Source organism: Synchytrium microbalum (assembly GCF_006535985.1).
Source record: "Synchytrium microbalum strain JEL517 chromosome Unknown SmJEL517_scf0031, whole genome shotgun sequence".
Lineage (NCBI taxonomy): Eukaryota > Fungi > Chytridiomycota > Chytridiomycetes > Synchytriales > Synchytriaceae > Synchytrium > Synchytrium microbalum.
Window position 1 is genome coordinate 117,257 of NW_022158380.1, and position 22,475 is coordinate 139,731.

The following is a 22,475-nucleotide window of genomic DNA, read 5'->3' on the forward strand; positions in this document are numbered from 1 at the left end:
TTGCGAGTCCAATTCCATATCGAAAAGTAGATTGATTTTCGTTGTTCGTCGTCTAGTTGTTTGGCATTGGTGACGGCTTGCAGCAGTTTGAGAGAAGAGCCCGATGAGATGAGTGTCAGTGGGAAGACAACCTGTGTTGAGAGAGGACAAATTAAGAATGAAGTTTTCGATTCAATTGATGATACTGCGTCCATCAGCTTTGAATAGCATTCAACTACCCTGCGAGAAGACATTCCCTGAATGGAATCCAAATGTCGAACCAACCATTCATGCTTTACGACCGAAGAGCATGATAAAGAGTGCAGAGCTCGACATGTACGTGCTAAATTACTAAATATTCGATCGGTTGTGATTAGGATCATATAATAAAAATCGACCTCGGATCCAACAAAAGACACTCACTAAACATTCGAAGCTTCTGCAACAATCCTAATACACAATTCGACCGGCAAATCAAGAAACGGACATGGCTTCCTAGCCAATTCCGACGCCTCTTCCATCTTTTAAACCTTAACACACGACTTGTTGGGTATTGTGTCTTATTGAATCACGAAATCACCGGGACTTTTTTATTCTTCTTATCGAGCGAAAGCAGACGTGAATCTGCTGTATTTCAGTCGATTTCAGATCGCGGAATGAGCCTAGTGGTGAATCCACTCGCTGGTAAAGGAGGTTCAATTGCTCATTTGAGCATTCAATTGAATACGCAAGATGTATGGGAATTTGATGGAGAGCAGCTCCTAGCTACTGTAGAGTTTCCTCATGACAAATATGAGAGACTCATTAGAGTGTCGCCACAAGCGAGAAAGGTTTGTTTGAAGCCATTACATTCAATTTTTTGATGTTGGACGCAATTGCAAACAGAAGGATAATCTTTGTTTATATTAGACTGCTTTAGCCAGGATCTCACTAAACGATGCTGGTTTGATCGGTCCAGATACTCGTTCCCCATCTATTGAGGACCTTGCCGTTCTGGGACCACAAGAATCATCCACCTTGGACATTAACTATAGTCGCAATTCTCCCAGCCGACATGGAAGCAGTCTCAATGTAGGACGTAAATCGCCCACCGTTTCTTCATCCAACCTTCTCAGCCACCATACCCTTTCACGATCCGACCTCAAAACTCAAATGAAGGAACGTGAACAACTTCTAGACCAACTATGTCGGTCTGCTGCTGCTCTAACAATACAGGCTTGTTGGAGAGGCTGGAATACAAAACGGCGATATTTTGCCGTTACGAGGCCTGATGCTACTGTGTCTAGTTATTGTGGGACTGACGTCTCGGAACGTGATGTAACCACAATGCCCAAAGTTGACACTGAGGCATTACGGCCGCAGAATATGTTGATTTACAAATATCATCGATATTGTCAGTATGTGGAGAGAGCGAGAGAGAGGCAACACAAGCCGATACTTCCACTGCCCGATTTCCCACACTTTTGTGCGGCGGTGATACAGTCGAAATGGAGGAGTAGGACGCTCAGGAAGAAATATAAAAAAATATTGGTATGTGATCTACAATGTAGATCAAGGAGGAAGGAGGCTTCGTTTTTGCTGACTCTAACCTCTGACGTAGGCAAAGAAGCAGAACATGTCTGCACAAGCCTACCAAAAGCAGATTCTACACTTACAATATGTTTCAAACCTTCACGGAATGGGTACCGACGCAATGTCAATAATGAAGGATGAAAGTGCTCGGAAGATTCAACGAGCATTCCGTGGTTGGCAGGTACAGCAAAAAAAGCTAGGGTCCACAATTGGATGTGAATCTCACTTCTAGTTCCACTTCTAGGATCGACGCGTATACGCCTTCTACCGATCCCTCATACGAATAAGAGAAGGCAGCCAACCACACCACCTGTTTCGAGTAATCAATCCCCGTGAATCACATTTGATTGATCCAGCAACCGAAATGCATATGAGGTTTCGTCTGGGTGGTATCGCATGGCCTCCTGTAGTATACTACAAGATTTTCACTCAGCGAGGGATTGTGGATTTGGGTAGTTTTGCGCCTCGAGAGTACTTTTCCGAAAGGCTGGAAGAGGAGAGGAGGAAACATGGTGTGTTGTGTTGATCTTGCGCTTTTTGCTGGTTGAAGTTTGCTGACATGTTTGATGTAGATGGTTGGTATAAACGTGTTGAGAATAATGGGTGGAGGCCTGTGTCTGACAAGGTATTTGCTGGAATCTCTTCTTTTTGCTTTCTTCGTCAAGTGCCTTCTTTCGCTTACAGAGCTCTTTATTCTGTCTAGATGATGGACCCAAAACAAGACGACGTTACGCGGTCAACAACTCTCAAGATGGTTGAATACCACCACTCCAAGTTAGTAAGACATCAAGATGCAGTCAAGAGGAGACGAACCAAGAAGATTGACTGGCTGAAACAAATGTACGTCTCTCACTGTGACCATCCTATTCAAGGCATAGTAGTGACTGGTTTCTCATAGGTACACTCAAGGCAAAGAAATGCAAGATCAAGTCTTTGAATCCATAATTCAAGACATTATCCAGGACGAGGAAGACGATGAGTTGCTCAGATGGACTCAAGTGCTTGACTTTGATGCGTACTTGCACGACTGGTTGGGCCTTGCAACCACGGGACTCTCAGTTGAAGAACGATGTATGCAGCCGTTGCCACAAGAACTTGCTTCAGCATGTGAGCCACCTTCCGATCGTGAGGAGCCCTCTCCGTCCGGTGCAAGGCCTTGGAGTGCTGCTACAGTTGGTGACATTCTCCTCTCTAACAATATGTAACATACTACACAAGCTAGCACCCGCACAGGGTAGTTATAGTGCAATGAAACGAACGTAGTGTTTATATAGACCAGAAACTAAGTACACAGGTCGTGTTCCGTGCCCCAGTTCGTCTTTCGATCCGACCTACACATTCTGCAATTTGATTGGTGAGGTCTTTTGTTCTTCCAAATAGAGTTGCCTCAAATTTGTTCTATTGAACACGTTTACTTTGAAAGATCAAGATCCACATTTGATCAAGATCAACAACCGTCAACCAATGTTTAATTACTTCCAATAGTCTTTTTTTCAAAGCAGCACTTTTCGACGACCAGATCAGCTACAATCATAACGGTCGGCGAATGGACGACCACGACATAGAGGACGAGGGCGACACCGACTCGCTGCTCCAAGCTATTGGCAACGGCCGAGAGGCTCCTTGTAATGATGAAGTCGAATCTTTACGCTTTCGGACTCAGGAGTTGCTGCTTGATGACAGCAATGAGGGCTCAACGGGTAGTTCTGGCACTACTTTGCCTGATTATTTGCTACCTCATGGTACGTTCTGTCTCGATTACATCAGGTTGGGGGATTTGATTCGGACAGCGACATTTTGCAAAAGCTTTGGTGCGGTTGTTGTGTGCCAAGTGAAGATTTGAACAGACGGGGAAATTAGTATGGAAGAGCGTAGATTTGTCGACTTTATGAGTTGTAATCGAGAACTGCCGAGACATGGGGCAGAGCTTGTTATTGGAGTGTGCTGAGAACGAACTTTATATACCAATACTTATAATTTTTTCGCTTATAGGTGCAGACCATCCAAAAAACACTCTGGAAGGAGATCTGCTGCATCAAACGCCGCTACCTCATGTATTTCCGATACCGCCGCCCATACGTAATCCAGGAACACCAGCTCAACGAAGCCCAGACCTGAATAACAATAATCGTCGAATCACGCAATCTCGTCGTCTAGTAGGCCGAGTCTCTAATCTACACCTCGCCGAGAGTCTTTCAGTTGGAATACCACGTAATGTAGAAGAAAATGGTCCCGGGCGTAAGAGATCATTGTTTAAACTAGATCGAACGAAACTTGGTGATGCAAGGAGGCCGTGGAGACGGCGAGAGTATAGTCGTAGCCCGACTAGTCCTCCCATTAGTACCAGCCCGAGTCCATCAGCCCCTGCTGCCGGAGAACAGCAGCAGCAAGCTATGAAACGTAAGATGACGCTAGGCAGATTAGATTCTATTGGTCGTATGGCTATTTCCATGCGTCCAAGCCATGAAAATGGACCACCGACAACGCCATGGGTCTGGACTTCATGGATCTTAACGTGTTGTATACCAGGAGCATTGCTCAAATGGTTTGGGAAGGGAGATCCATATGTAGCTCAAGCATTTAGAGAAAAATTGACTCTTTGTCTAATCATCACAATCCTCATGGCTGCAGTCGGGTTCTTGACATTCGGATTCCAGAACTCGGTCTGTAGTTTTAACGGCCTCCATATAAATCTAAACAAGCTGAATACGCTCTATGCTAGTACATCGATACGTGGTGTCATATATAGTTTAGCTGATTTCACCCATCCTCCTATACCCGGAATCACTGCTAACTTTAACAATGTCGCTCAAGGTCGTGATATAACGCCATTATGGCCTCCAGCTGCAAATACTTCCAAATGCGTTGCCCTACTTGGAGCTGCTTATACGCAGTTTCCATGTGTGATTCCAAATGTATGGCCACCGAATGGCTCTGCACTGCCCAACGATTATACTAGTTGTCATTCGTCGAAAGCTGATATTGCTGTGTTGGGCCTTACCAAAGTACAAGGCACTGTATTTGTAGATTGGGAATTTGTTGAACAGTCGACCAACATGTTGGTGTACAATGGATGGGTTTTAGATTTGACGGCTTTCAGTTCGAACCCGGCCTTCCTTGGTAAGATTTGCATGATGAATGTTCATTGAGTGCAAAACAAGCTCAAAGTTTATTCTCTCAGGTCAAGACTTTTACGCCTTGGCTATGGCTAATATCGGTCGAGACGCAACAAAGGCCTTCTCGCTCAATGCCACCAACATTAGAAAGGCCCAATGTCTCGACGAGATATTCAGAGTCGGACAGATAGATTCGCAGCCTTTTGGCTGTGTAGTGTCGAACGTAGTCCTCTATGTCTCCTTGATTGTTATCGTTGGAGTCGTATTCATACGATTTTTCCTAGCAATCACCTTCTCATACCTGATTGGATCAAGACTAGGTGATCGGCCTGGTAGTATAACTCGATCGGCAGTCGAATTGAGTCGACGACGACGAGAGATAAAGGAAATAAAGGAGCAGGATGCTCTCATAGCTGCTCAGATTAATGAAACTGGACAACCTCGAGATGCATACCGTGAACGTGTACCGGTAATTCCATCTGGACTATCTGGCCGATTGATATCGAGTGAACGTGATCGTACCCTAAACAAGACTAGGTCTCTGCCAGTCTTGAGTACACGGTCATTTGGATTACGGTCAGCCGCTTCAAGCCGTAGCATAATATCAGAAGAAGTCGTGCCAGATAGTGAAGCAGACTTGTCAGCCATGCCAGAAAGTAAACGTCATTCTGCCATTGTATTTGGTAGAAAGGCTCCTGAAAACCTGAGAATAGATAGTAAACGATTAGCGGTCTTTCCTGATCCTTCAGCACCGGATGCTGCCGCAGCCAAGGAAACTGTCATGAGCAACCCAGATCTTATGCACGTGTTAGTGATGATTACGTGTTATTCTGAACCATATATATCGTTACGAACCACGCTGGACTCGATAGCAAACACGTATTACCCTTCGACGCACAAAACCTTGTTTGTAGTTGCTGACGGTATGGTAACTGGTGAAGGCAATGGTCGACCTACAAGTGACTTCTTAGTTGATATGATGGAGGTGGATGACCGTTTTAGATCCGATGATCCACGATATGGTGGTGAACCACAAGCATATTCCTATGTCGCTATCGCTGACGGCTCTAAACGTAAAAACTTTGCTCGAGTCTATGCAGGCTGGTATCGATACACCAAATCGCAGCCTGGTGCTGATGCCAAGGAAAAGGATGCTAAAAAGAAGTGGAGACGTAGTTTAGGTAACCTGGCCTTGTCGAAACAACGAGAATTCGACAGTGAAGACGATAGTGATGATGAACGACCTGAATTAAGTAGACACGGCACATTCAGATCCATCAAGACACGTAAAGATGGTCGTGTACCCATGATTCTCGTTGTAAAATGTGGCAATCCTGAAGAACGGGAACCAGGTAATCGTAAACCTGGTAATCGTGGTAAAAGAGATTCACAAGTCCTAGTCATGAATTTCCTCTCCAAAGTGATGTTTGATGATCGATTGACTGAACTTGAATTTGAATTGGTGCATAAATTGTGGGCTATTGGTGGTGTACATCCTTCTAAATATGAGGGTGTACTTATGGTGGATGCTGATACCAAGGTTTATCCTGATTGTATAACGCATATGGTGGCTTGTATGTTGAATGATCCAAAAGTTATGGGGTTGTGTGGTGAGACGAGGATTGCGAATAAGTTTGGGTCGTGGGTCACTATGATACAGGTAATTCGACCGTCATATTGTGTTTTTTTTGTACCAGTTCTCACCTTTTTCTTTCGTTTCAAAGGTGTTTGAGTATTACATATCTCATCACTTGACAAAAGCTTTCGAATCCGTATTTGGAGGTGTAACATGTCTACCAGGATGCTTTTGTATGTACAGAATCAAGGCTCCCAAACCTGAACACGAAGGCACATTTGTACCTCTCCTCGCAAATCCAGATGTAGTTGAACAATACTCTGAAAATGTAGTGGATACGCTACACAAGAAGAACCTGTTACTCTTAGGAGAAGATCGATTCTTGACGACGCTAATGCTCAAGAATTTCCCACATCGGAAGATGATTTTCGTGCCACAAGCTGTATGTAAAACCGTGGTGCCTGATTCCTTCAAGATCTTGTTGAGTCAGAGGAGGCGGTGGATCAATTCAACCATACATAATTTGTTGGAGTTGATACTTGTGAGGGACTTGTGTGGGATTTTCTGTTTCTCTATGCAGGTATGCATCTTTCACATTATGTTTTTTTCCGCATTGCGCTTTTCGAAACAAATGCTAATTTCACTGCCCACACAGTTTGTGATATTTATGGAACTTGTAGGAACAGTCGTGCTACCCGCTGCCATTTCCTTCACCATATTCTTGCTAATCGAGTCCTTCTTCATATCACCACCACCGTACATTCCATTGGGACTTCTCGCTGCCATATTAGGTCTACCAGCCTTGCTGATTGTGATGACGGCGCATCATCCAATGTACATATTCTGGATGTTTATCTACTTGGTCTCGCTACCCATATGGAATTTCGTATTACCTCTGTATGCATTCTGGCACTTTGATGACTTTAGTTGGGGCCAGACGCGTCAAGTAGCCGGTGAAAAGAAGGGAGAAGATCATTCTCGTCGAACAGGTGAATTTGATGGGGAGGGAATCCAGTTACGTAGAGCAGCAGACTGGATACGGTATCGCAAGATGCAGAATGAGAAGGCTAGACGACTGCTGTTTGCTCAACAGGAAGCTACTGCTGGTGTGGGTGGTGGTGGTGCCAGTAATTATAATCCTAACTTGATGGATCCAACCAGTAATATTGAGTCGATGGGTGATTCTAGCCATACGGGCGCATATCCATTCCCGTTGGCATACTCACGCCCTCAACCATCGCTTCCACCGCCAATGCCTCTTAGATCACAATCTGATGATGACAGATGGGTAGATAACAGCCAGTCAGATGCACCACCACGGCGCAATCCAACCGTCCGATTCAACGCTTCTCCTGTGATAGAACGACCCAGTCATTTAAGCAATATATTAGCCTCCTCAGGTGCCATCGCACCACGATCTCCAGATGGATCACTGACTCAACCACCATCCCCAGTGAAACCATTGCCAAACCTACCACCACAATATACCACACGTTCGCCTACACGTCGAACATCACTAGCTCATGGTGTTAGGAATGCATGGTCTGCTATACAAACTCCTTTTAATAATAATAGTAGGAATAGTCATTTAGATAATGGGGCCACGCCACCGCCTCCACGTGACGAGAGTTTGAGGACGAGCTCTATACCAACTCTGCTAAGGCCGCTCCCGATACCGCTACCGAATATTGTTACTGTTTGGAAACCTAGTGAAAATGATGGTAGTAAAGCAGACGGGGTTGAAGAGGAAGATTGTAACAAGACGACGTCTACTGAACATTTTAGTACGAACAATGGGTCGTCTGAAGGAGAGGAAACACCGGCAACAGCATCCAAACAGACTGCTGATCACGCTGGGTTGTCACCGCCGAGAACACCACCGAAAGAATCGAGTGTTGGATGGGTGCCCAAACTTGGGTTTATTGAAGAGGGTCATGATGCTGATGATGAGGAGTGAGTAGTGACACATATAAAAGAGACGTTTGCATATGGGATTTGCATAAGGGACTTCTGTTTTTACTCATAAGTAATTTATATATAAGTTGTGCTTTTGAAACATATAGAACGGCTAGTACATTAAAGAAGAGAAATCATATAGTGACTAGATGTTTTATAATTGGTGTGGTTGATGAGGCGCACCATTTACTGGAGCTGGAGCTTGACCCTGGTTCTGGTTCTGAGTTAGATACCAACTCATCAAGTCATTCGTTTCTGGATTGTGCACTTGGACGTCCACATCCTCGTGCGGTTTGTATTCGTCAGGCTCGACTTTCGCGCGCTTCTTTTGGCGGTACCTGCGATAAAGTATGCATCCTACGACTAGCATTATCTGCAGGACGACGTTGGCGGCTATAAAGTATGGGTTCTATGTTTCGAGAAATGTTAGCAAAGGAGAAAGGACGACAAGAGTTGCAAGACATACCTTTAATAGCACCAACGCCTTCGCCCAAAGCTGCTGGAACCTCGACTGTGCAGCGGGAACTGCCGTTGCCATTGCAGTAGCTGCAGCACGTGCTTGCGATATAGCTGTTACACGTGTAGTCGGGACTACATTCTGGACTGCGGTTGCTACCAGTCCCGCTGGTGCTCTTGTTGCAACTGCTCCAGTCGCCACAGGTTGTGGAACCCCACCACCACCACCAAGTCCTTGACAGCACAAATCACCTTGCGCTGTCTGGCAATACGCTACCCTCTCTGTCGATGAGAAGAACCCACAGTTTATGTCTTCACGGACTGATGGTTCGGAAGCGATGCAGTTGGTTGCGGTGAGGTTGGTGCAGAGAGAGTTGTATACGCGGAGGGTTTCGGTGCGTGCTATTGTTACGTTTTGCTGTGGGGCTTGGGTGCAGGTTGTTTGGGATGTAAAGACTGCGTTTAGGCTTTTGAGGGCGGCTTGGCAAGAGTTTGCACATAGTTGTTGGGATTGCAGAGGTTGGATGCAGCCAAGTGATGTGGAGCGCGATACGAGGAGGGAGCAGAATGTTGATATCTATTGTGTTGAGATGAGGATTCAGTATGTTGCCGTTACGCAAACGAGACACGCGACAACGACACTAGGACTCGGCATTCTTGACTATGCTTCTACGAGGATATCTTACATGGTATCGCTGCCCTTGACCTTTATACTAAGAAAACAAATTTCGTAAGTATGTCATTCAAAAAAAATCAATCCCTCAAACCTCCTCACGTTAGGACAGTCATACGACGTTGCAAAGGTCGACACATATGATATCGACGTATCGTAATGCAGTGCAACATATGCATCAAAGGACTTCACGTCCGTGTATAGTTCTGGTTTTAAAAGGACTGTGCTCTAGTCACAAAATTACATTGAGATGGTTGTTGGTAAGGTGTATGGTTCAAGTTCATGTACCTTTGAGAAGGCCGAGCAGACTCTGGATGATGTGAGAGGCATGCATTGGGGTGCTTGAGCCTGTGTGATTGATAAAAGAGATACTGCGGATATCAGTGTAAGTATGAGACTCGTCATGGTTGGAGCAGATGCGTATTGTGCATCCAGTGGAGACAGTTAGAGTCCGAGAGATCGACTTAGCACTACAATGAACGTATCAAACTGAATACCGTGACAAATTTGGTAGAAAACGAATATGTTGTGGATGGTTAGGGAGAATGATGTGTATGCAAAATGTTCGAGGTTCTCCGTGAGGAGCCAGAAGAAGTTCCCTGAATACAATAAATAAAAATCAGAAATGATATTGAAATTAAGTTGGACGTGCCTCGTTCCAAATTCCAAATGCTCTTCGATCTGTCTCTCACGTTGAACGCTTGGAATCCGTCACTTTGCTCATGAAGCTCCAGGTCGTAAGCAGACAGAGCCGGTCCGGAGCACATTCGGTTAGTCTACATATAGAACTGAATTGAATCCGATAGTTGTAAGTTCTCAATTTCACGATGGACGAGGTGTAACGGTTGTCAATGTGAAGCGCAGTGTGTTGGTAATATTGAACATGGCATCAGTTGAAGAAACGACATGAAAATTAAAGTCTCTGTCATCTTTGAGTCCATGCACGCCGCTTCTAGTTGAGTAGCATCCCCACATCAACCACTTGAAACTGACATTTTGCTCCATCAAGAGATTGACAGTGCATAGTAGGAAGTGTTCCAACCACCACATTACAAGCACGAATACAGCAATATTATGCAATAGATTCATATATTTAAATTTTACATCGAAAGGCGCGATACTAGATGCGACATACTTCTGCTTTCGCAAAGCCTTTTAGTTTCCAGCTGCGAGAACGTCTCTTCTAGACGTTGCCTCCTCTATATACTGCCGTGCCAAAGAAGTAGGCTTGACACCACAAGCCTTCATCTCCTGCATCAACCTCATCATCTCAACCTGGTCCTCACACATCACACAAGCCTTAAACAACACCTCATACACTCTCGGCATAACCGCATCATCCTGTTCAATATCCCCCTGCAGCAAATCCCGTCTTATCTGATACCACAAATCATGCACCACGTAAAACGATACATCACTATACACATTAACCATCAACTCCATAATCGTAACGTATTGGGCTAAGGTGAAACGATATCCAGATATTTTGGCATCAGATATTTTCTGTATGGCGTCTTCGATATGTCCACCTAGTAGTCTGACCTTGACTAAATCGACGATGGAGGTAACGGTATGTGGTACTCGGGATTGGCGCATGTCTTCTTCGAGGTGCTGGATTTGCGGGTCGAGATTGTAGAGTACTGGGTGGTCTTCGGCGGGGGAGGTGAGACATGTGTAGAAGAGGTGGGAGTATATGGAGGGTGTCATTGTTATGCCTAGCGACTTGATCAGCGATATGACATTGTTTGTTGCGACTGGTGTAAACGGTATTGTGGTCCTTCGTGACCAAAGGAGCATATAATCGGCAGGCCTGCATATGTAGCGTAATAGTATATCCATAGTGGCGGCGTTTGGTTGCATACCGTTCAGTAGCATGTGTTTATACTGGGCTATATAATCCTCATAGTCTTTTCCTTCAGGACGATGAAGCAGCTGATGCTTTAGACCGTGTAGTTTCAGCACAACGTTCCCATCGTCCACATTAACGACCGAGCCGTCCCTCTGTAATATGCTATATATAACACAATCAGTTTCCTCAAACCATTGGCGAAATGTTGATCGTGTATCAAGCCAGCTCTCAGAATGCGGATACGCGACCATATTTCTGACTGTACATTCCAAGAATGATATATCCAGCACTCGTGATATGCGTCGTACGGTATCTAGATCTAGTGACGATGACTGTAGTGCGGTTCGTATTCGATCTCGGAAGTTTGATGCTCCAACTCGGTTCCTGTTATTAAAGAGCGCTTTGATGGCCGTGGTCACCATGTCGACATCTGGTATGGTGGTAGCAGTGGACAGGGCTTCTATGAATGAATCGACGTATGGTGCGAGTTGGTTTTGTTCTAGGTGAGGTATCGATGCAGATAATGTTGCCAGGTTCCGCTGTCGGGCATGTGCTAGTAGCTTTTTGATTGCCTTGTTACCATTTTGTAATTCGTAAGCCTATAAGTCATGGAAGATCAGAACGAGACGAGAAAACAAGACACAATCTAGAATGTCAACATCAGTAGATGCTCCCACCAAGCGATCTATCCCACATTGCACTCACCCTGACAAGCAACGCAACAGCTCCCCAATCTACATTCTTGCTCAGTGTTACTTTCTTATGCAACCAGTTTCTAGTCTTCGCAAGACGAATTCCACCAGCTTCAATCAAGCATCTGGCCCAATCCACATCCATAGACTTAAAATTACTGTGTATCATATCTTCAAGTTCCGAAGCTCTTCCAGCCTTTATATAGCTTTGACATAGTAATTTGAATGGCTGGGATTGATTCAACGTTGCCTGTTCAAGATGTTGGGATTGCTGATAGTGAGCGAATGTTTTCATGGCCGTAGCAGTGTCTCCGTAATGAGCACATGCTTTGAGGATGGATATGTGATCTGGTGGTGGTCCATTGGTTGTTGATGTTGAGAAAGATGCATGTCGAAAATGTGTGAGTGCTTGGTGAAGAGACCGTGCAGTGAGTCTCATTCTTTTAGTATGCGATCCTAATAGAAAATACGCGAGTTAGCACGGCTATCACTTGTAACGGGGACCTCTATTAACCACAACTTGCCTGTTTGCGTAATTTCACAGTTTGTTACTTCCAAACAAAAAAAATCACGAAGGCAAGGAAAAAGATGGAGAACAGTGAAGAACTGGAGCAAAGTAAGTGGGATCTGTTTACTACCGTGCAATTTTATATTCCAACGATTTTCTAATTTCTGTTTGTCTATATAGACTGCGTTGAAACAGCCAATTCATTGCTCGCGCTCATCAAAGTTCCACTTCAACTTACATCTATTCAGGACTTTGTACCGTCGCTATGGGTCGCACTCTATGAAGGAATATTACAGACTCGTATTCCAGACATTATAAGAGATCCGCTGCTCGCTACTCAACCGCAAACTCGGACATCAAACGTATCAGCTGTAATCGCCCAACTCTCCGAGCTGATCAAGACCCCGCTCGACCATATCAGACCGCAGGATGTTATCGAGTGCCAGCCACAGGACGTGTATAATCTATTAGAGATATTAGACGGGGTTGCTTCTGTGGTGTTATCCAGTAACTCGTCAGGTGCCACTGGGACGACGGGTGAGAGCAGTAAAGTAACCACCTCCTCGGGCGATGCCAGTAACCCATTAGAGATCGCTACTGCCGAATACTATGGTGACAATAGTGCTGCTTCGAACGCGGAAGACTTGCACGACGGATTTGAGGTATCGGGCATTGAACCAAACATTACCCAAATCAGTATGGATAGTATTAGTCAACTAGGTCAGGCTGCTACTACATCTGCAGCCCCGACGGCGTCTAGGCAACCAAACCCACCTGTACAGCCTCGGCCGGTGCAATCGAGACCTCATCGGGACAGGAAACGAAGACGAAACAATAATGAAGGGCTGCTGCTAGAAGTTAATGACGATGTAGAAGAGTTTGCACGTATGCGCGAGGCTGGGATAGCACCACAGCCGGAAATCATGGATGAAGGTGATGATGATGAACAGCAACAGCTAGCAGCAGATCAACGTAACACGACATCGTCACCATCAAAGAAACGGATACGATTCAATCTGACTGCTGGCAATAGTAATACTCAGGCACAACAGCAGCAGCCACCTCCACCACGGGCCACCATTCCAGTCTTGTTACGACCGTCTGCATCAGATACACCGTATACTCGAGCACTAAAAACTCGACGAGCTCAACTGATGCAACAGCAACATGCCATCAAAACACCATTTACAACCGTAAAAACGAGTAAAGCTGGTAGCACTGGCAGTTCCAGTGGTGTCTCGCGGCCTAGTAACAACAGAAAACCAGGTTCGACATCTAGCAGAGCAAGTGCAGCCAGTAAAGCGTCCAGCAGCAGTAGTAGCACTCGGCCATCTATACCAACAGCCATTCCACCTGCTGCAGAGACCAGCCCAATGGATAATACAGAACAAGAGGAGGTGGACGATGATACAGAAGCCATGCCTGAAAAGACACTAGCACAATTTGAACGTATAGTGTCACAGGCTCTGCCTGGAGTTGAATTGGGCTCAACTATTCGTAATTCGACGTGGAACAAGCAGCTCAAGACTTGGCAAAAGGCTCTTGATGATAGGAACTGGAATCGGCGTGTAGAGCTGGTGGGTGCTTCGAATAATACCATCCTTTCTGATTAACTAATTTTTTTGGTTGTTAGCACAAGGCAACAGTGGCAGTAGGAAGTCAAACTCCTGTTGAGGTCATGAGACGTGAGATTGAGCAGACCATTGAACAGGTATTGGTTGTATACTTCAACAGTGTGTTTTGCGTCTTGATCCTTACTGCCATTTTTTGCGATAGCAACAACGACGACAACAAGAAACAGTTGCTAGAATGGCCCGCACCGACCTTCTTGAACGTGCACGACGAGTGACGAAAATGGAAGTGCGACAAGCTCAAATTGAAAAGGAGGTCGAGAGCTTCAAGATTAAGAAGAAGATGCGCGAAGAGCAGGTATTGTATCTTTTCAGCCGAATCGGGTTTCTTGGCCCTCTCTAATCTGTCCTCTTTATTCTCCAGATTGTCAAGACACTCTACGACGATTATTTACGAGCTCAACGAAGTGCAATCATCGAAACACGAGCTCTTGAACGTGAAAAGACGAGAAACATGCAAGGAGAAGCCAAGAAACGACAAGTCGCTCGTGAATCCTACTTTCGAGATCAGATTACGCTGCTTCAGGAGGGTATCAAGGAAGCTCAGAAGGATGAGGCGATTGCTGTTAAGGCTCAGATTGAGGTATGGTGTTTGCGAGAAGAGTTTTAGATGGTTCTTTACTAGGAATTTAACAGTTGTTTTTTTGTTCTTGTAGGAATTACGCAAAGTTGCACGTGATGAAAAGGAAGCAGCCAAGAAGCAAATACGTCTAGTGCGAGAGAAGTTGGCTGTTGATGCTCAAGATGTTGAGTTGACGAATCTTGACGCGAAAATTGCAAAGAGTCGGATTCGATTCGTGTAGACATGTTGTATTTAACGTGATTTAAACGTTTAATTTCGTTTGTCTATATGTACTATTCGCTATTGGTAGCAGAAAATCTGAATATAATATAGTTTTGGTCTCGCTTTTGCGTTGTTTATGGATTGATTCCTTCAAATCACTTGACCAATTTTAGAACAGCAAACAATGATTCAAACCAGAAGACTGCTGAATTTGGCACGATTGGCTACGCGTACAGTAAGCTAAACTTGATATTCAACCCACCAAGGAACCACAGATCTCCATCACTAACCTCAAACTAATTTCCCAAACCAGATTCATTCAAGTGCAGTCCAACACGAAGCAGTCGCCAATGATCACGCAGCAGCCGCCAACAAGAATATATCTGCTAAATCGGGTGCTAATGTCTCCTTCCCTGGTGCACCTCAGTCTGTCTATACCGAGACATTAACATTCTTAAAATCGTTTCCAACCATTCCCACTTATCGTGTTCTGGACTTGGACGGGACGGTGATGGTGCCTTCTGAAGAGCCAAAGGTACTTTAAATTGAATCATTTCTGAGAATTTGAATTTGATCTCGTGGAGTTGATTGTTGCATGGTTGTTTGGGATCTCGAAGTTTGGACAAAACCTGGACGTGTTTATGAACAACCTGTGCGGTTATAGATCCCAGATCAGAAACTAGTCCAGATGTACAAGACCATGTTAACCATCAATGCTCTGGACTTGGTCTTGTATGAAGCTCAGCGACAAGGTCGGATATCCTTCTACATGACTTCATATGGTGAAGAAGCAACTCATTTAGGAAGTGCTGCTGCTTTATCGGATTCTGATGTCGTGTTTGCGTGAGTTCCCACCTATTGGCACTACAAAGTTAGTCGGCGCAAAAAAAGCCTCACCTATTTTCCACCTATAGACAATATCGAGAAATCGGTGTCCTGCTCCACAGGAACTTCCCGCTCTCATCCATAATGAACCAATGCTACAGCAACGATGCGGATCTGGGCAAGGGACGTCAAATGCCTGTACATTATGGATCCAAGGAACACTCGTTCCAAACCATCTCGTCACCACTCGGAACGCAATTACCGCAAGCCGCTGGTGCTGCATATGCTTTGAAACTTAGGAGTCAGAGATCAAGTGGTGGGAAGGGTGATGGGAATGTGGTGATTTGTTATTTTGGAGAGGGGGCAGCTAGTGAAGGTGATTTCCATGCTGCATTGAATTTAGCGGCTGTTACGAGCTCCCCTGTGATATTCTTTTGGTATGTTGTTGTTGTGACTGAGTTTTGTGGTCATTCATGTAGACAATGCTCCGGTTCATATTTTGTCGTCTAGTCGTAATAATGGATATGCAATATCGACACCGTCCAATGAACAGTATCGTGGAGACGGTATTGGTATGTCTTTCTCTTTGGCTTTAGCCTCCTTGATGCCATTGAGCTGATTTATCTTTGTGGGTAGCATCTCGTGGTCACGGATATGGTATAGAGACTGTTCGAGTGGATGGCAATGACATACTGGTAAGAAGATATTTACTTTGTAACTTCCCGGTTTTTTCGCGTCCATTAACACTCAATGGCATAGGCCGTTTATAATGCTGTGAGCGTGTCGAGAAAAAAGGCATTAGCAGAAGCTAAACCAATACTAGTTGAAGCTCTAACATATCGGTAAGACCATTTTGAGGACGTGTGATCTTCTGATAAAAAAACTAGCTTTATCAACAAATTCTGTATAGAGTCAGTCACCACTCAACATCAGACGACTCATCGGCATACCGATCTAAAAAGGAGGTATCCGATTGGCAGCAACAGGATTCTCCAACTAGTCGGTTTAGGAAGTATATGGAGCGTCGTGGGTTGTGGTAAGAGACAAATTTCATTGCTGCCACACACCCTTTTGCTGCCGTACTTAGGTTGGTTGTGCCAATAGGAACGATGAGATGGAAAAATCTCATAAAAAGACAGCCAGAGCCGACATTCTGAAAGCCTTCCAAGATGCCGAAAAAAGAAAGAAGCCTGCATTGTCAGAGCTGTTTACTGATGTTTATGATGAGGTACTGCAGCAAAAAAAGCTCAAGTTCGCGCCTGAATGCTAATGCTCTTCCTGCACAGATTCCTTGGCATCTTAAAGAACAAGAAAAGGAGTTGGCTGATATAATTGCAAAGAGACCTGAACATTATGACGTTTCGAACTATATTAAGAGTGCTTGAATGAGTTACTTTGGGACTACTGGTTGTGTAATATTTGGACTCTTAATGTTAATTTAGATTGAATACTGGCATGAAATCAAGTTTGGAATAGTGTTTTCTTGGACTTGTTTAGTTTGTCAACTTTAAGGTTTGCATCTTTACGTTGTTTACACTACTATCATCAATGACACAGAATTTAATCTGCTCGGTGAGACAACCTCAGCTCAACCACTGTGAAGTGTCCACGAGAGATAGCAACAGAAACTGGTGTTTCTCCACAACGGTTGGCAATGTTGAGAATGACTCCCTGTTCAAGTTTGACACGATGAGCGACCCAAACTGTTGAAAGCTGGAACGGTTGTCTTACGCTTTCAGTCAAAGAGCTGACAGTAGCTAAATAAACGTTGTATGAGGCCACCCATAGAGGTTTAGCACGGGCTACTTCAATCAGGTTGCAACCTTTGTCTAAATCAAGTCTGTTTTAGACGGTTTATTGACTTGAGCTCCCTATTTGCTAAATATTTTTAATATTGAATTGAATTGAATAAATCACTGGGAGCAAAAGATCTTACGTGTTCAATCAAGTAGTTGCCTATTTCAGCATGTGCATTCATCGCTACAACAAACAAGGGCGTAAGATCACCTTCCGTTGGCAGTTCTGAGCTGCGTTGAAGAGTGGCGTGCGACCATCATTTGAGCCTTGGTTGGCATTCACGCCCTATTAGCCATTTTGTCAACACACATTCCTGATATTTAATATGGAGAGTCACTCACCTTTTCTAGCAGGTATTTTACAACTTCTACATGACCATTAAATGAAGCAATCCAGAGTGGCGATTTAACATTACTACTGGCACCTGTTAACTTGGCCTATTTTCTCATAAGTCAGAAACGCGCGATTACAATAAAAATTTATAGTCCACAAACAATTGCCTTTACACTCCCCTCACCTTTAAGACCAATTGTTTGACTCCTTTTCTATCTCCATCCCTTTCTAAATGTCCGTTTTGGGCAGCAATCCAAAGAGCTGGCATTCCGTGCTCTGATGGGGGCGACGGCCCTCCAATATTCAGAGCTATACTCTGCGTCGTAATCAGCAGGGTTACAATTGTCAGCGTGAACGTCATATTGGTCATTACACATTACTGCCTCGCAGGGTTGGCATGATAGCAAGTGCTCGTCACAATATCTGAATAAACGACCATAGCACCCTTCGTCATTATTCTCCTCTTCACATTCATAACACTGTAGCATTTCCGCTTTGTGTTGGCGACAGTAAACTGGACAATCAAACCCTTCACTACACGCGGCCACCCCAAAGTCGAAATCTTCATACAGAGAGCTGGGAGAGTTGAGCTTTGCGATACCATCGTCGCTATGGCTTCTGCATATCAGAGTATTACATCCTGGTTCATCGCATTCAATGAATTCACAATTCCGTCGGTGGCAATATATTGACTACATTCTCATCCCGGTAGGAGATTTTGCGATGACGTGCAGCCTCACAGGCACGATCTAAAGCTCTAAAGGGCCTCAACTGTGTTCCATAACCAGTTGCATCACTACCCCTGACTGGACTAACGATGAAGGGCAGTTCTGCGATAATGTCTATCATGTCGTTAAGTTGCAGATGACGTTTGGGGTCCTGTAAGACAGAAAGCCTCTCTCGTTCGCTCTTTTAATCCACGGTGCAGCACGTGGAAGCACAATTCTTTTAGCGAAAGAGGTGAGCCAGGGTGGAATCGGTTTGGTAGGATGGTGGGTTTCGTATTGACGTAGGTATTGCTATAGTCGCAATGCGTTCAATCAGGAATTTTGGTAAACGATTCAGCGTCAACAATTTAAAGAAACGTGCAAGCAAAAATCTTTTTGAAGAAGCGACCAGACGTGCATATCCTTCTTTGAGTACATCGATACCTCTGATACTGCTAATCCTTGTGCTCAACATACCAGTGCCAGCAAATCTAGCCTCAGACGTCAGAGTGGCTGACGACGAATGTTCTCCTGATGGCCTCTCTTTTGCTAATACAGAAGGAGAATTTACTGGGACGATACTATTATTGTTACTTTTATTACCACTAGAGGGAATCAACACGGTAGAGCTTGGTGCATTCCTCAAGTGACGAATAATGGAAACTAATGGCAGTGGATCCTTTGATAAAGCTGCCGCATCAAAGTGACCTGATGCTACATCCGATATTGCCGGTGAGGAACTAGCCAATGATGTTGCAACCGGTGGCCAAAACTGCTCGTCAAGCAGATGTCGTTTCGCAGAATGTCGTTGAGCTTCTCCCTAACGATTCCAAGCCAACATGAGTTCATACAAGTTGCATAATCCAGAGGTATTGAATGGTTGCGTGTCCTCGTTTGATTCGAGTTCTAAGTTGCACGTCAAAGCTGATAGTGCGGGAATCACCGTGTTAAAATGTTTGCCTTTAAACATGTTGAGAAATCGAAAGATATCCGATGTTAATAGATTTGGGCCATGGATCTAGATCAGCAATGAATGGTTGGCTTTTGTAAGCGTGCATGGAACTCTGCAATATTTGACAATTGACAACCCTCCTAAACGTTGCAGATACCAAAAAGGACAACGCTCATCTGCTCTTTTATGCAACCTAACTCACGAATATGACAGCCTAGGGTAGTCAAGCTCCAACGACTGGCCACTGGGAACACTGTTTGTTACAAGTTTGACTTGTGATTTCCAATCCTTCATTTGAAACAGAGTTAGCCCTCCAAAGGGAAGAGAGACACCGCGAAAGCCTCAATACGCTATATCGTGCCGGACTAAGATGCTTCAATTCGAAGCAATCGATTCTATATCATCGAGAAATCACCACAATTGGTTGGACGCGTAAAATAGTGAGTTAAGTTATCGTCTTTGTACACTACGGTACAAGTTTTGGGGTCTTTTTGACCTGTATTTGTTCTATTTAGATTCTTTATTTAAGGTCTCGTGAAAAGGCGACCAAAGAACCCTCACACTGCCTTGACACTCAATCGTTTATACTTTATCGTTCAGCCTTTCAACAAACACACCTTCCAGCCGATATCTCAAAATAATGCCAGCTTAGCACAAGTCTCCTTCCACGACGGTATGGGTGTTGCCACATGCTTTGATAGAGTCGGCCTTGACCGCGTATAAGGTTACATCCCCCAGCATAACCCAAGGAATATTAAAGTGACACAGAGAAGGAGTCGCACTGCCACTCTTGGGGTGTGGCTGAACGAATGCTGCTTGATGCACAAAGGCGCATACAGCTCTTGTTTGATATTCTGGACTGTTTTGTGGATGTTCAATCGTATTGAACAGTCTCTTTAAGCTTCTATGGAGGTTTTGAAATCAAGTTGTTTGGTCAACCTTCCAATAATCCCAAAACCATTGCACTTTGCAGCATATTATTTCATTACTTTCCTTGTAAAGCAAAACAAATTACAAATATTCAGACTCCTTTGGAGTCATATCCGTCGATTCATATCGTCATTACGCACTGCTAACACAGTTCAGACTATAAGGGCAGTGGGTAGAGGGATTGCTAGAATACTGTTCAATGAGAATCCCAGGCTGATACCATACGAAATCGGATGTCGATAGGACTGGCAAGTTTGTTCGATAATAACAGGTGTTAAATGGTACGCCAGTGTTGTATACACAGTGTCCCACAACTGAGTTCAAGACGAATGAAGCTAACGTGTTTCCTTGAGCGTCGACGGCAGGACAGCTGTAGGTGTCACCGTTTTCACACAAGTCAGTGCTAAGGAGAAGTGGAGATAAGTTAGTACACAAGTAGCTGAACAAGCAAACAAATCAGTGTTTACAAGCAACTTACTGGGGAACGCAGTTGAGACCGTGTGGACAGGTTGAGCTAGGCCCACTTACGAGCGCGTATTGAAGATGTCCAACATGACCAGGAGTTGTATCGTAAATACAACCGGTATTCCCACTAGGTACTTTGAAGCCACACATTACGCTACCGACGAATGGACCTTGTTGGATGATGGAAAGTGCAGAGGCCGGGTTTCCTATTGGACAAGTTCATATCAGGGTGCGCTATTGGTAAAAATGGTGGATTTTACAAACCATCAATGTCCTCAGTAGGGCAAAAGAGTTGGTTTGCAGGTGTAGCACAGGCGGGCCACTGGCACTGGGCTGCATAATTGGAAACCTATATCCAAAGCAACGCGTCAATGGTTTGTTGGCCTACATAGTTGTAGTACACAAATCTTGTGACAACAAATTGACTTACAACACAGGTATCTCCACAAGTAGTAAACGATTCATTGGCGAAACTGGCAGGCCCGGTTGAATACATACAATTTGATATCCCGTTAGTTACAGAACTGGCGGTAAGAGTTCCCCCGAAGTCAGATACAGCAGGACATGGGCAAGCCGCTCTACAGCCATGACAAAATAGAGAGGGTAAGTAACATATTTGATGATAGTTTTCAGAAATTCATATACTCACGCTACAGAAGAAGGAACTGGTGAAGCTGCAGCTGGGCTTGGTGCGATGGCTGGAGATGGTACGACAGCTGGAGATGCTGCAACAGCTGGAGATGCGACTGGGCTAGGAGCGGCAGCAGCGGGGCTTGCAACAACGGGGCTTGCAGCAGCAGGAGGATTTCCAAATCCACAGGTGCCAAAACCGGCTTGACAGCTGATGGGATCACAATGAGCAGCCGTGGTGCCACACCATCCGTACTATAAATCAAAGGCAAGAAAGTCAGTATGATAATCTGACAACGTGCAAGAATCTTTTCTAAACGTATTACGTTCTTGCCAGTCACAAAAGTTGATTTTCACAAACTTGCCTGAGAACAACAGTTACCACCAGTACACGAGGTACCAAATCCACTTCCACAACGATCATTGGGATCTACAGTAATGGTAGAACCGCATAATCCATACTGAGGTTGGCAACCAGTGCCACAGTAACTTTTCCAAAAAAAAGATCATCAGCTCAAATAGCCCTTCCATTACTTGCGTACTGAATGCCAAAAGCTCAAAACTTACTCCTCACTAGTCCCACAATACGAGTACTGCGAACAGCACCCACCACCTGGACACGTCCCATGCCCAGCACCACACTGCCCACTCTCAGACAACGTAACAGCCGGCGACAATGCAGCAACACATAGAATCTGACCAGGGAAAATATACTGTGCATCACAATCCAATGGAGAGCCAACATTGTTCAACGCCTCCAAAGCGTGGTAGTCGACTAAACCCTTTGCGAGGGCGATTGCCCAGCACGAGTCGCCCGTTACGACAGTGTATGTACTGCCACATGCTGAGATTGGGTCAGCTTTGCTGGCTTGAAGCAAGATTGCAACCGCCAGTAACACCTAGTATAGGATTTCGGGTGGTTGTGTGGTGGTTAGATTGGTTCGGATTTTTTTGGGACGCTTTGGGGGTTGAATTGAAGGCGAGTGAGGCAGGTGACGAGATATGCGAAGCTTACCAGCTGGAGTGTTTTGATGGCCATGTTTT

At 44.8% G+C, this 22,475-nt stretch overlaps 4 protein-coding genes across 4 annotated transcripts; all 4 read left to right on the forward strand.

Annotated features, from left to right (window-relative positions):
• Positions 1-635: 635 nt before the first annotated feature.
• SmJEL517_g04523 (uncharacterized protein) lies at positions 636-2,756 on the forward strand (the record flags this gene model as incomplete). The annotated part of the gene is made up of 7 exons (XM_031170451.1): positions 636-809; positions 889-1,509; positions 1,580-1,732; positions 1,796-2,063; positions 2,124-2,176; positions 2,255-2,391; positions 2,450-2,756. 7 exons carry the CDS (start codon positions 636-638, stop codon positions 2,754-2,756), a joined length of 1,713 nt encoding a protein of 570 aa, XP_031023582.1.
• A 341-nt stretch (positions 2,757-3,097) lies between these two features.
• SmJEL517_g04524 (chitin synthase) lies at positions 3,098-8,200 on the forward strand (the record flags this gene model as incomplete). The annotated part of the gene is made up of 5 exons (XM_031170452.1): positions 3,098-3,293; positions 3,544-4,671; positions 4,733-6,327; positions 6,392-6,823; positions 6,899-8,200. The coding sequence occupies 5 exons, from the start codon at positions 3,098-3,100 to the stop codon at positions 8,198-8,200; spliced, it is 4,653 nt and encodes a 1,550-aa protein (XP_031023576.1).
• A 4,257-nt stretch (positions 8,201-12,457) lies between these two features.
• Positions 12,458-14,811, forward strand: SmJEL517_g04525 (uncharacterized protein; the record flags this gene model as incomplete). The annotated part of the gene is made up of 6 exons (XM_031170453.1): positions 12,458-12,485; positions 12,558-13,954; positions 14,011-14,088; positions 14,154-14,306; positions 14,373-14,591; positions 14,665-14,811. 6 exons carry the CDS (start codon positions 12,458-12,460, stop codon positions 14,809-14,811), a joined length of 2,022 nt encoding a protein of 673 aa, XP_031023577.1.
• A 165-nt stretch (positions 14,812-14,976) lies between these two features.
• On the forward strand, positions 14,977-17,002 carry SmJEL517_g04526 (uncharacterized protein; the record flags this gene model as incomplete). Its single annotated transcript, XM_031170454.1, has 10 exons — positions 14,977-15,027; positions 15,106-15,327; positions 15,457-15,635; positions 15,707-16,054; positions 16,128-16,189; positions 16,254-16,312; positions 16,377-16,459; positions 16,528-16,653; positions 16,722-16,845; positions 16,904-17,002. 10 exons carry the CDS (start codon positions 14,977-14,979, stop codon positions 17,000-17,002), a joined length of 1,353 nt encoding a protein of 450 aa, XP_031023543.1.
• Positions 17,003-22,475: the final 5,473 nt, after the last annotated feature.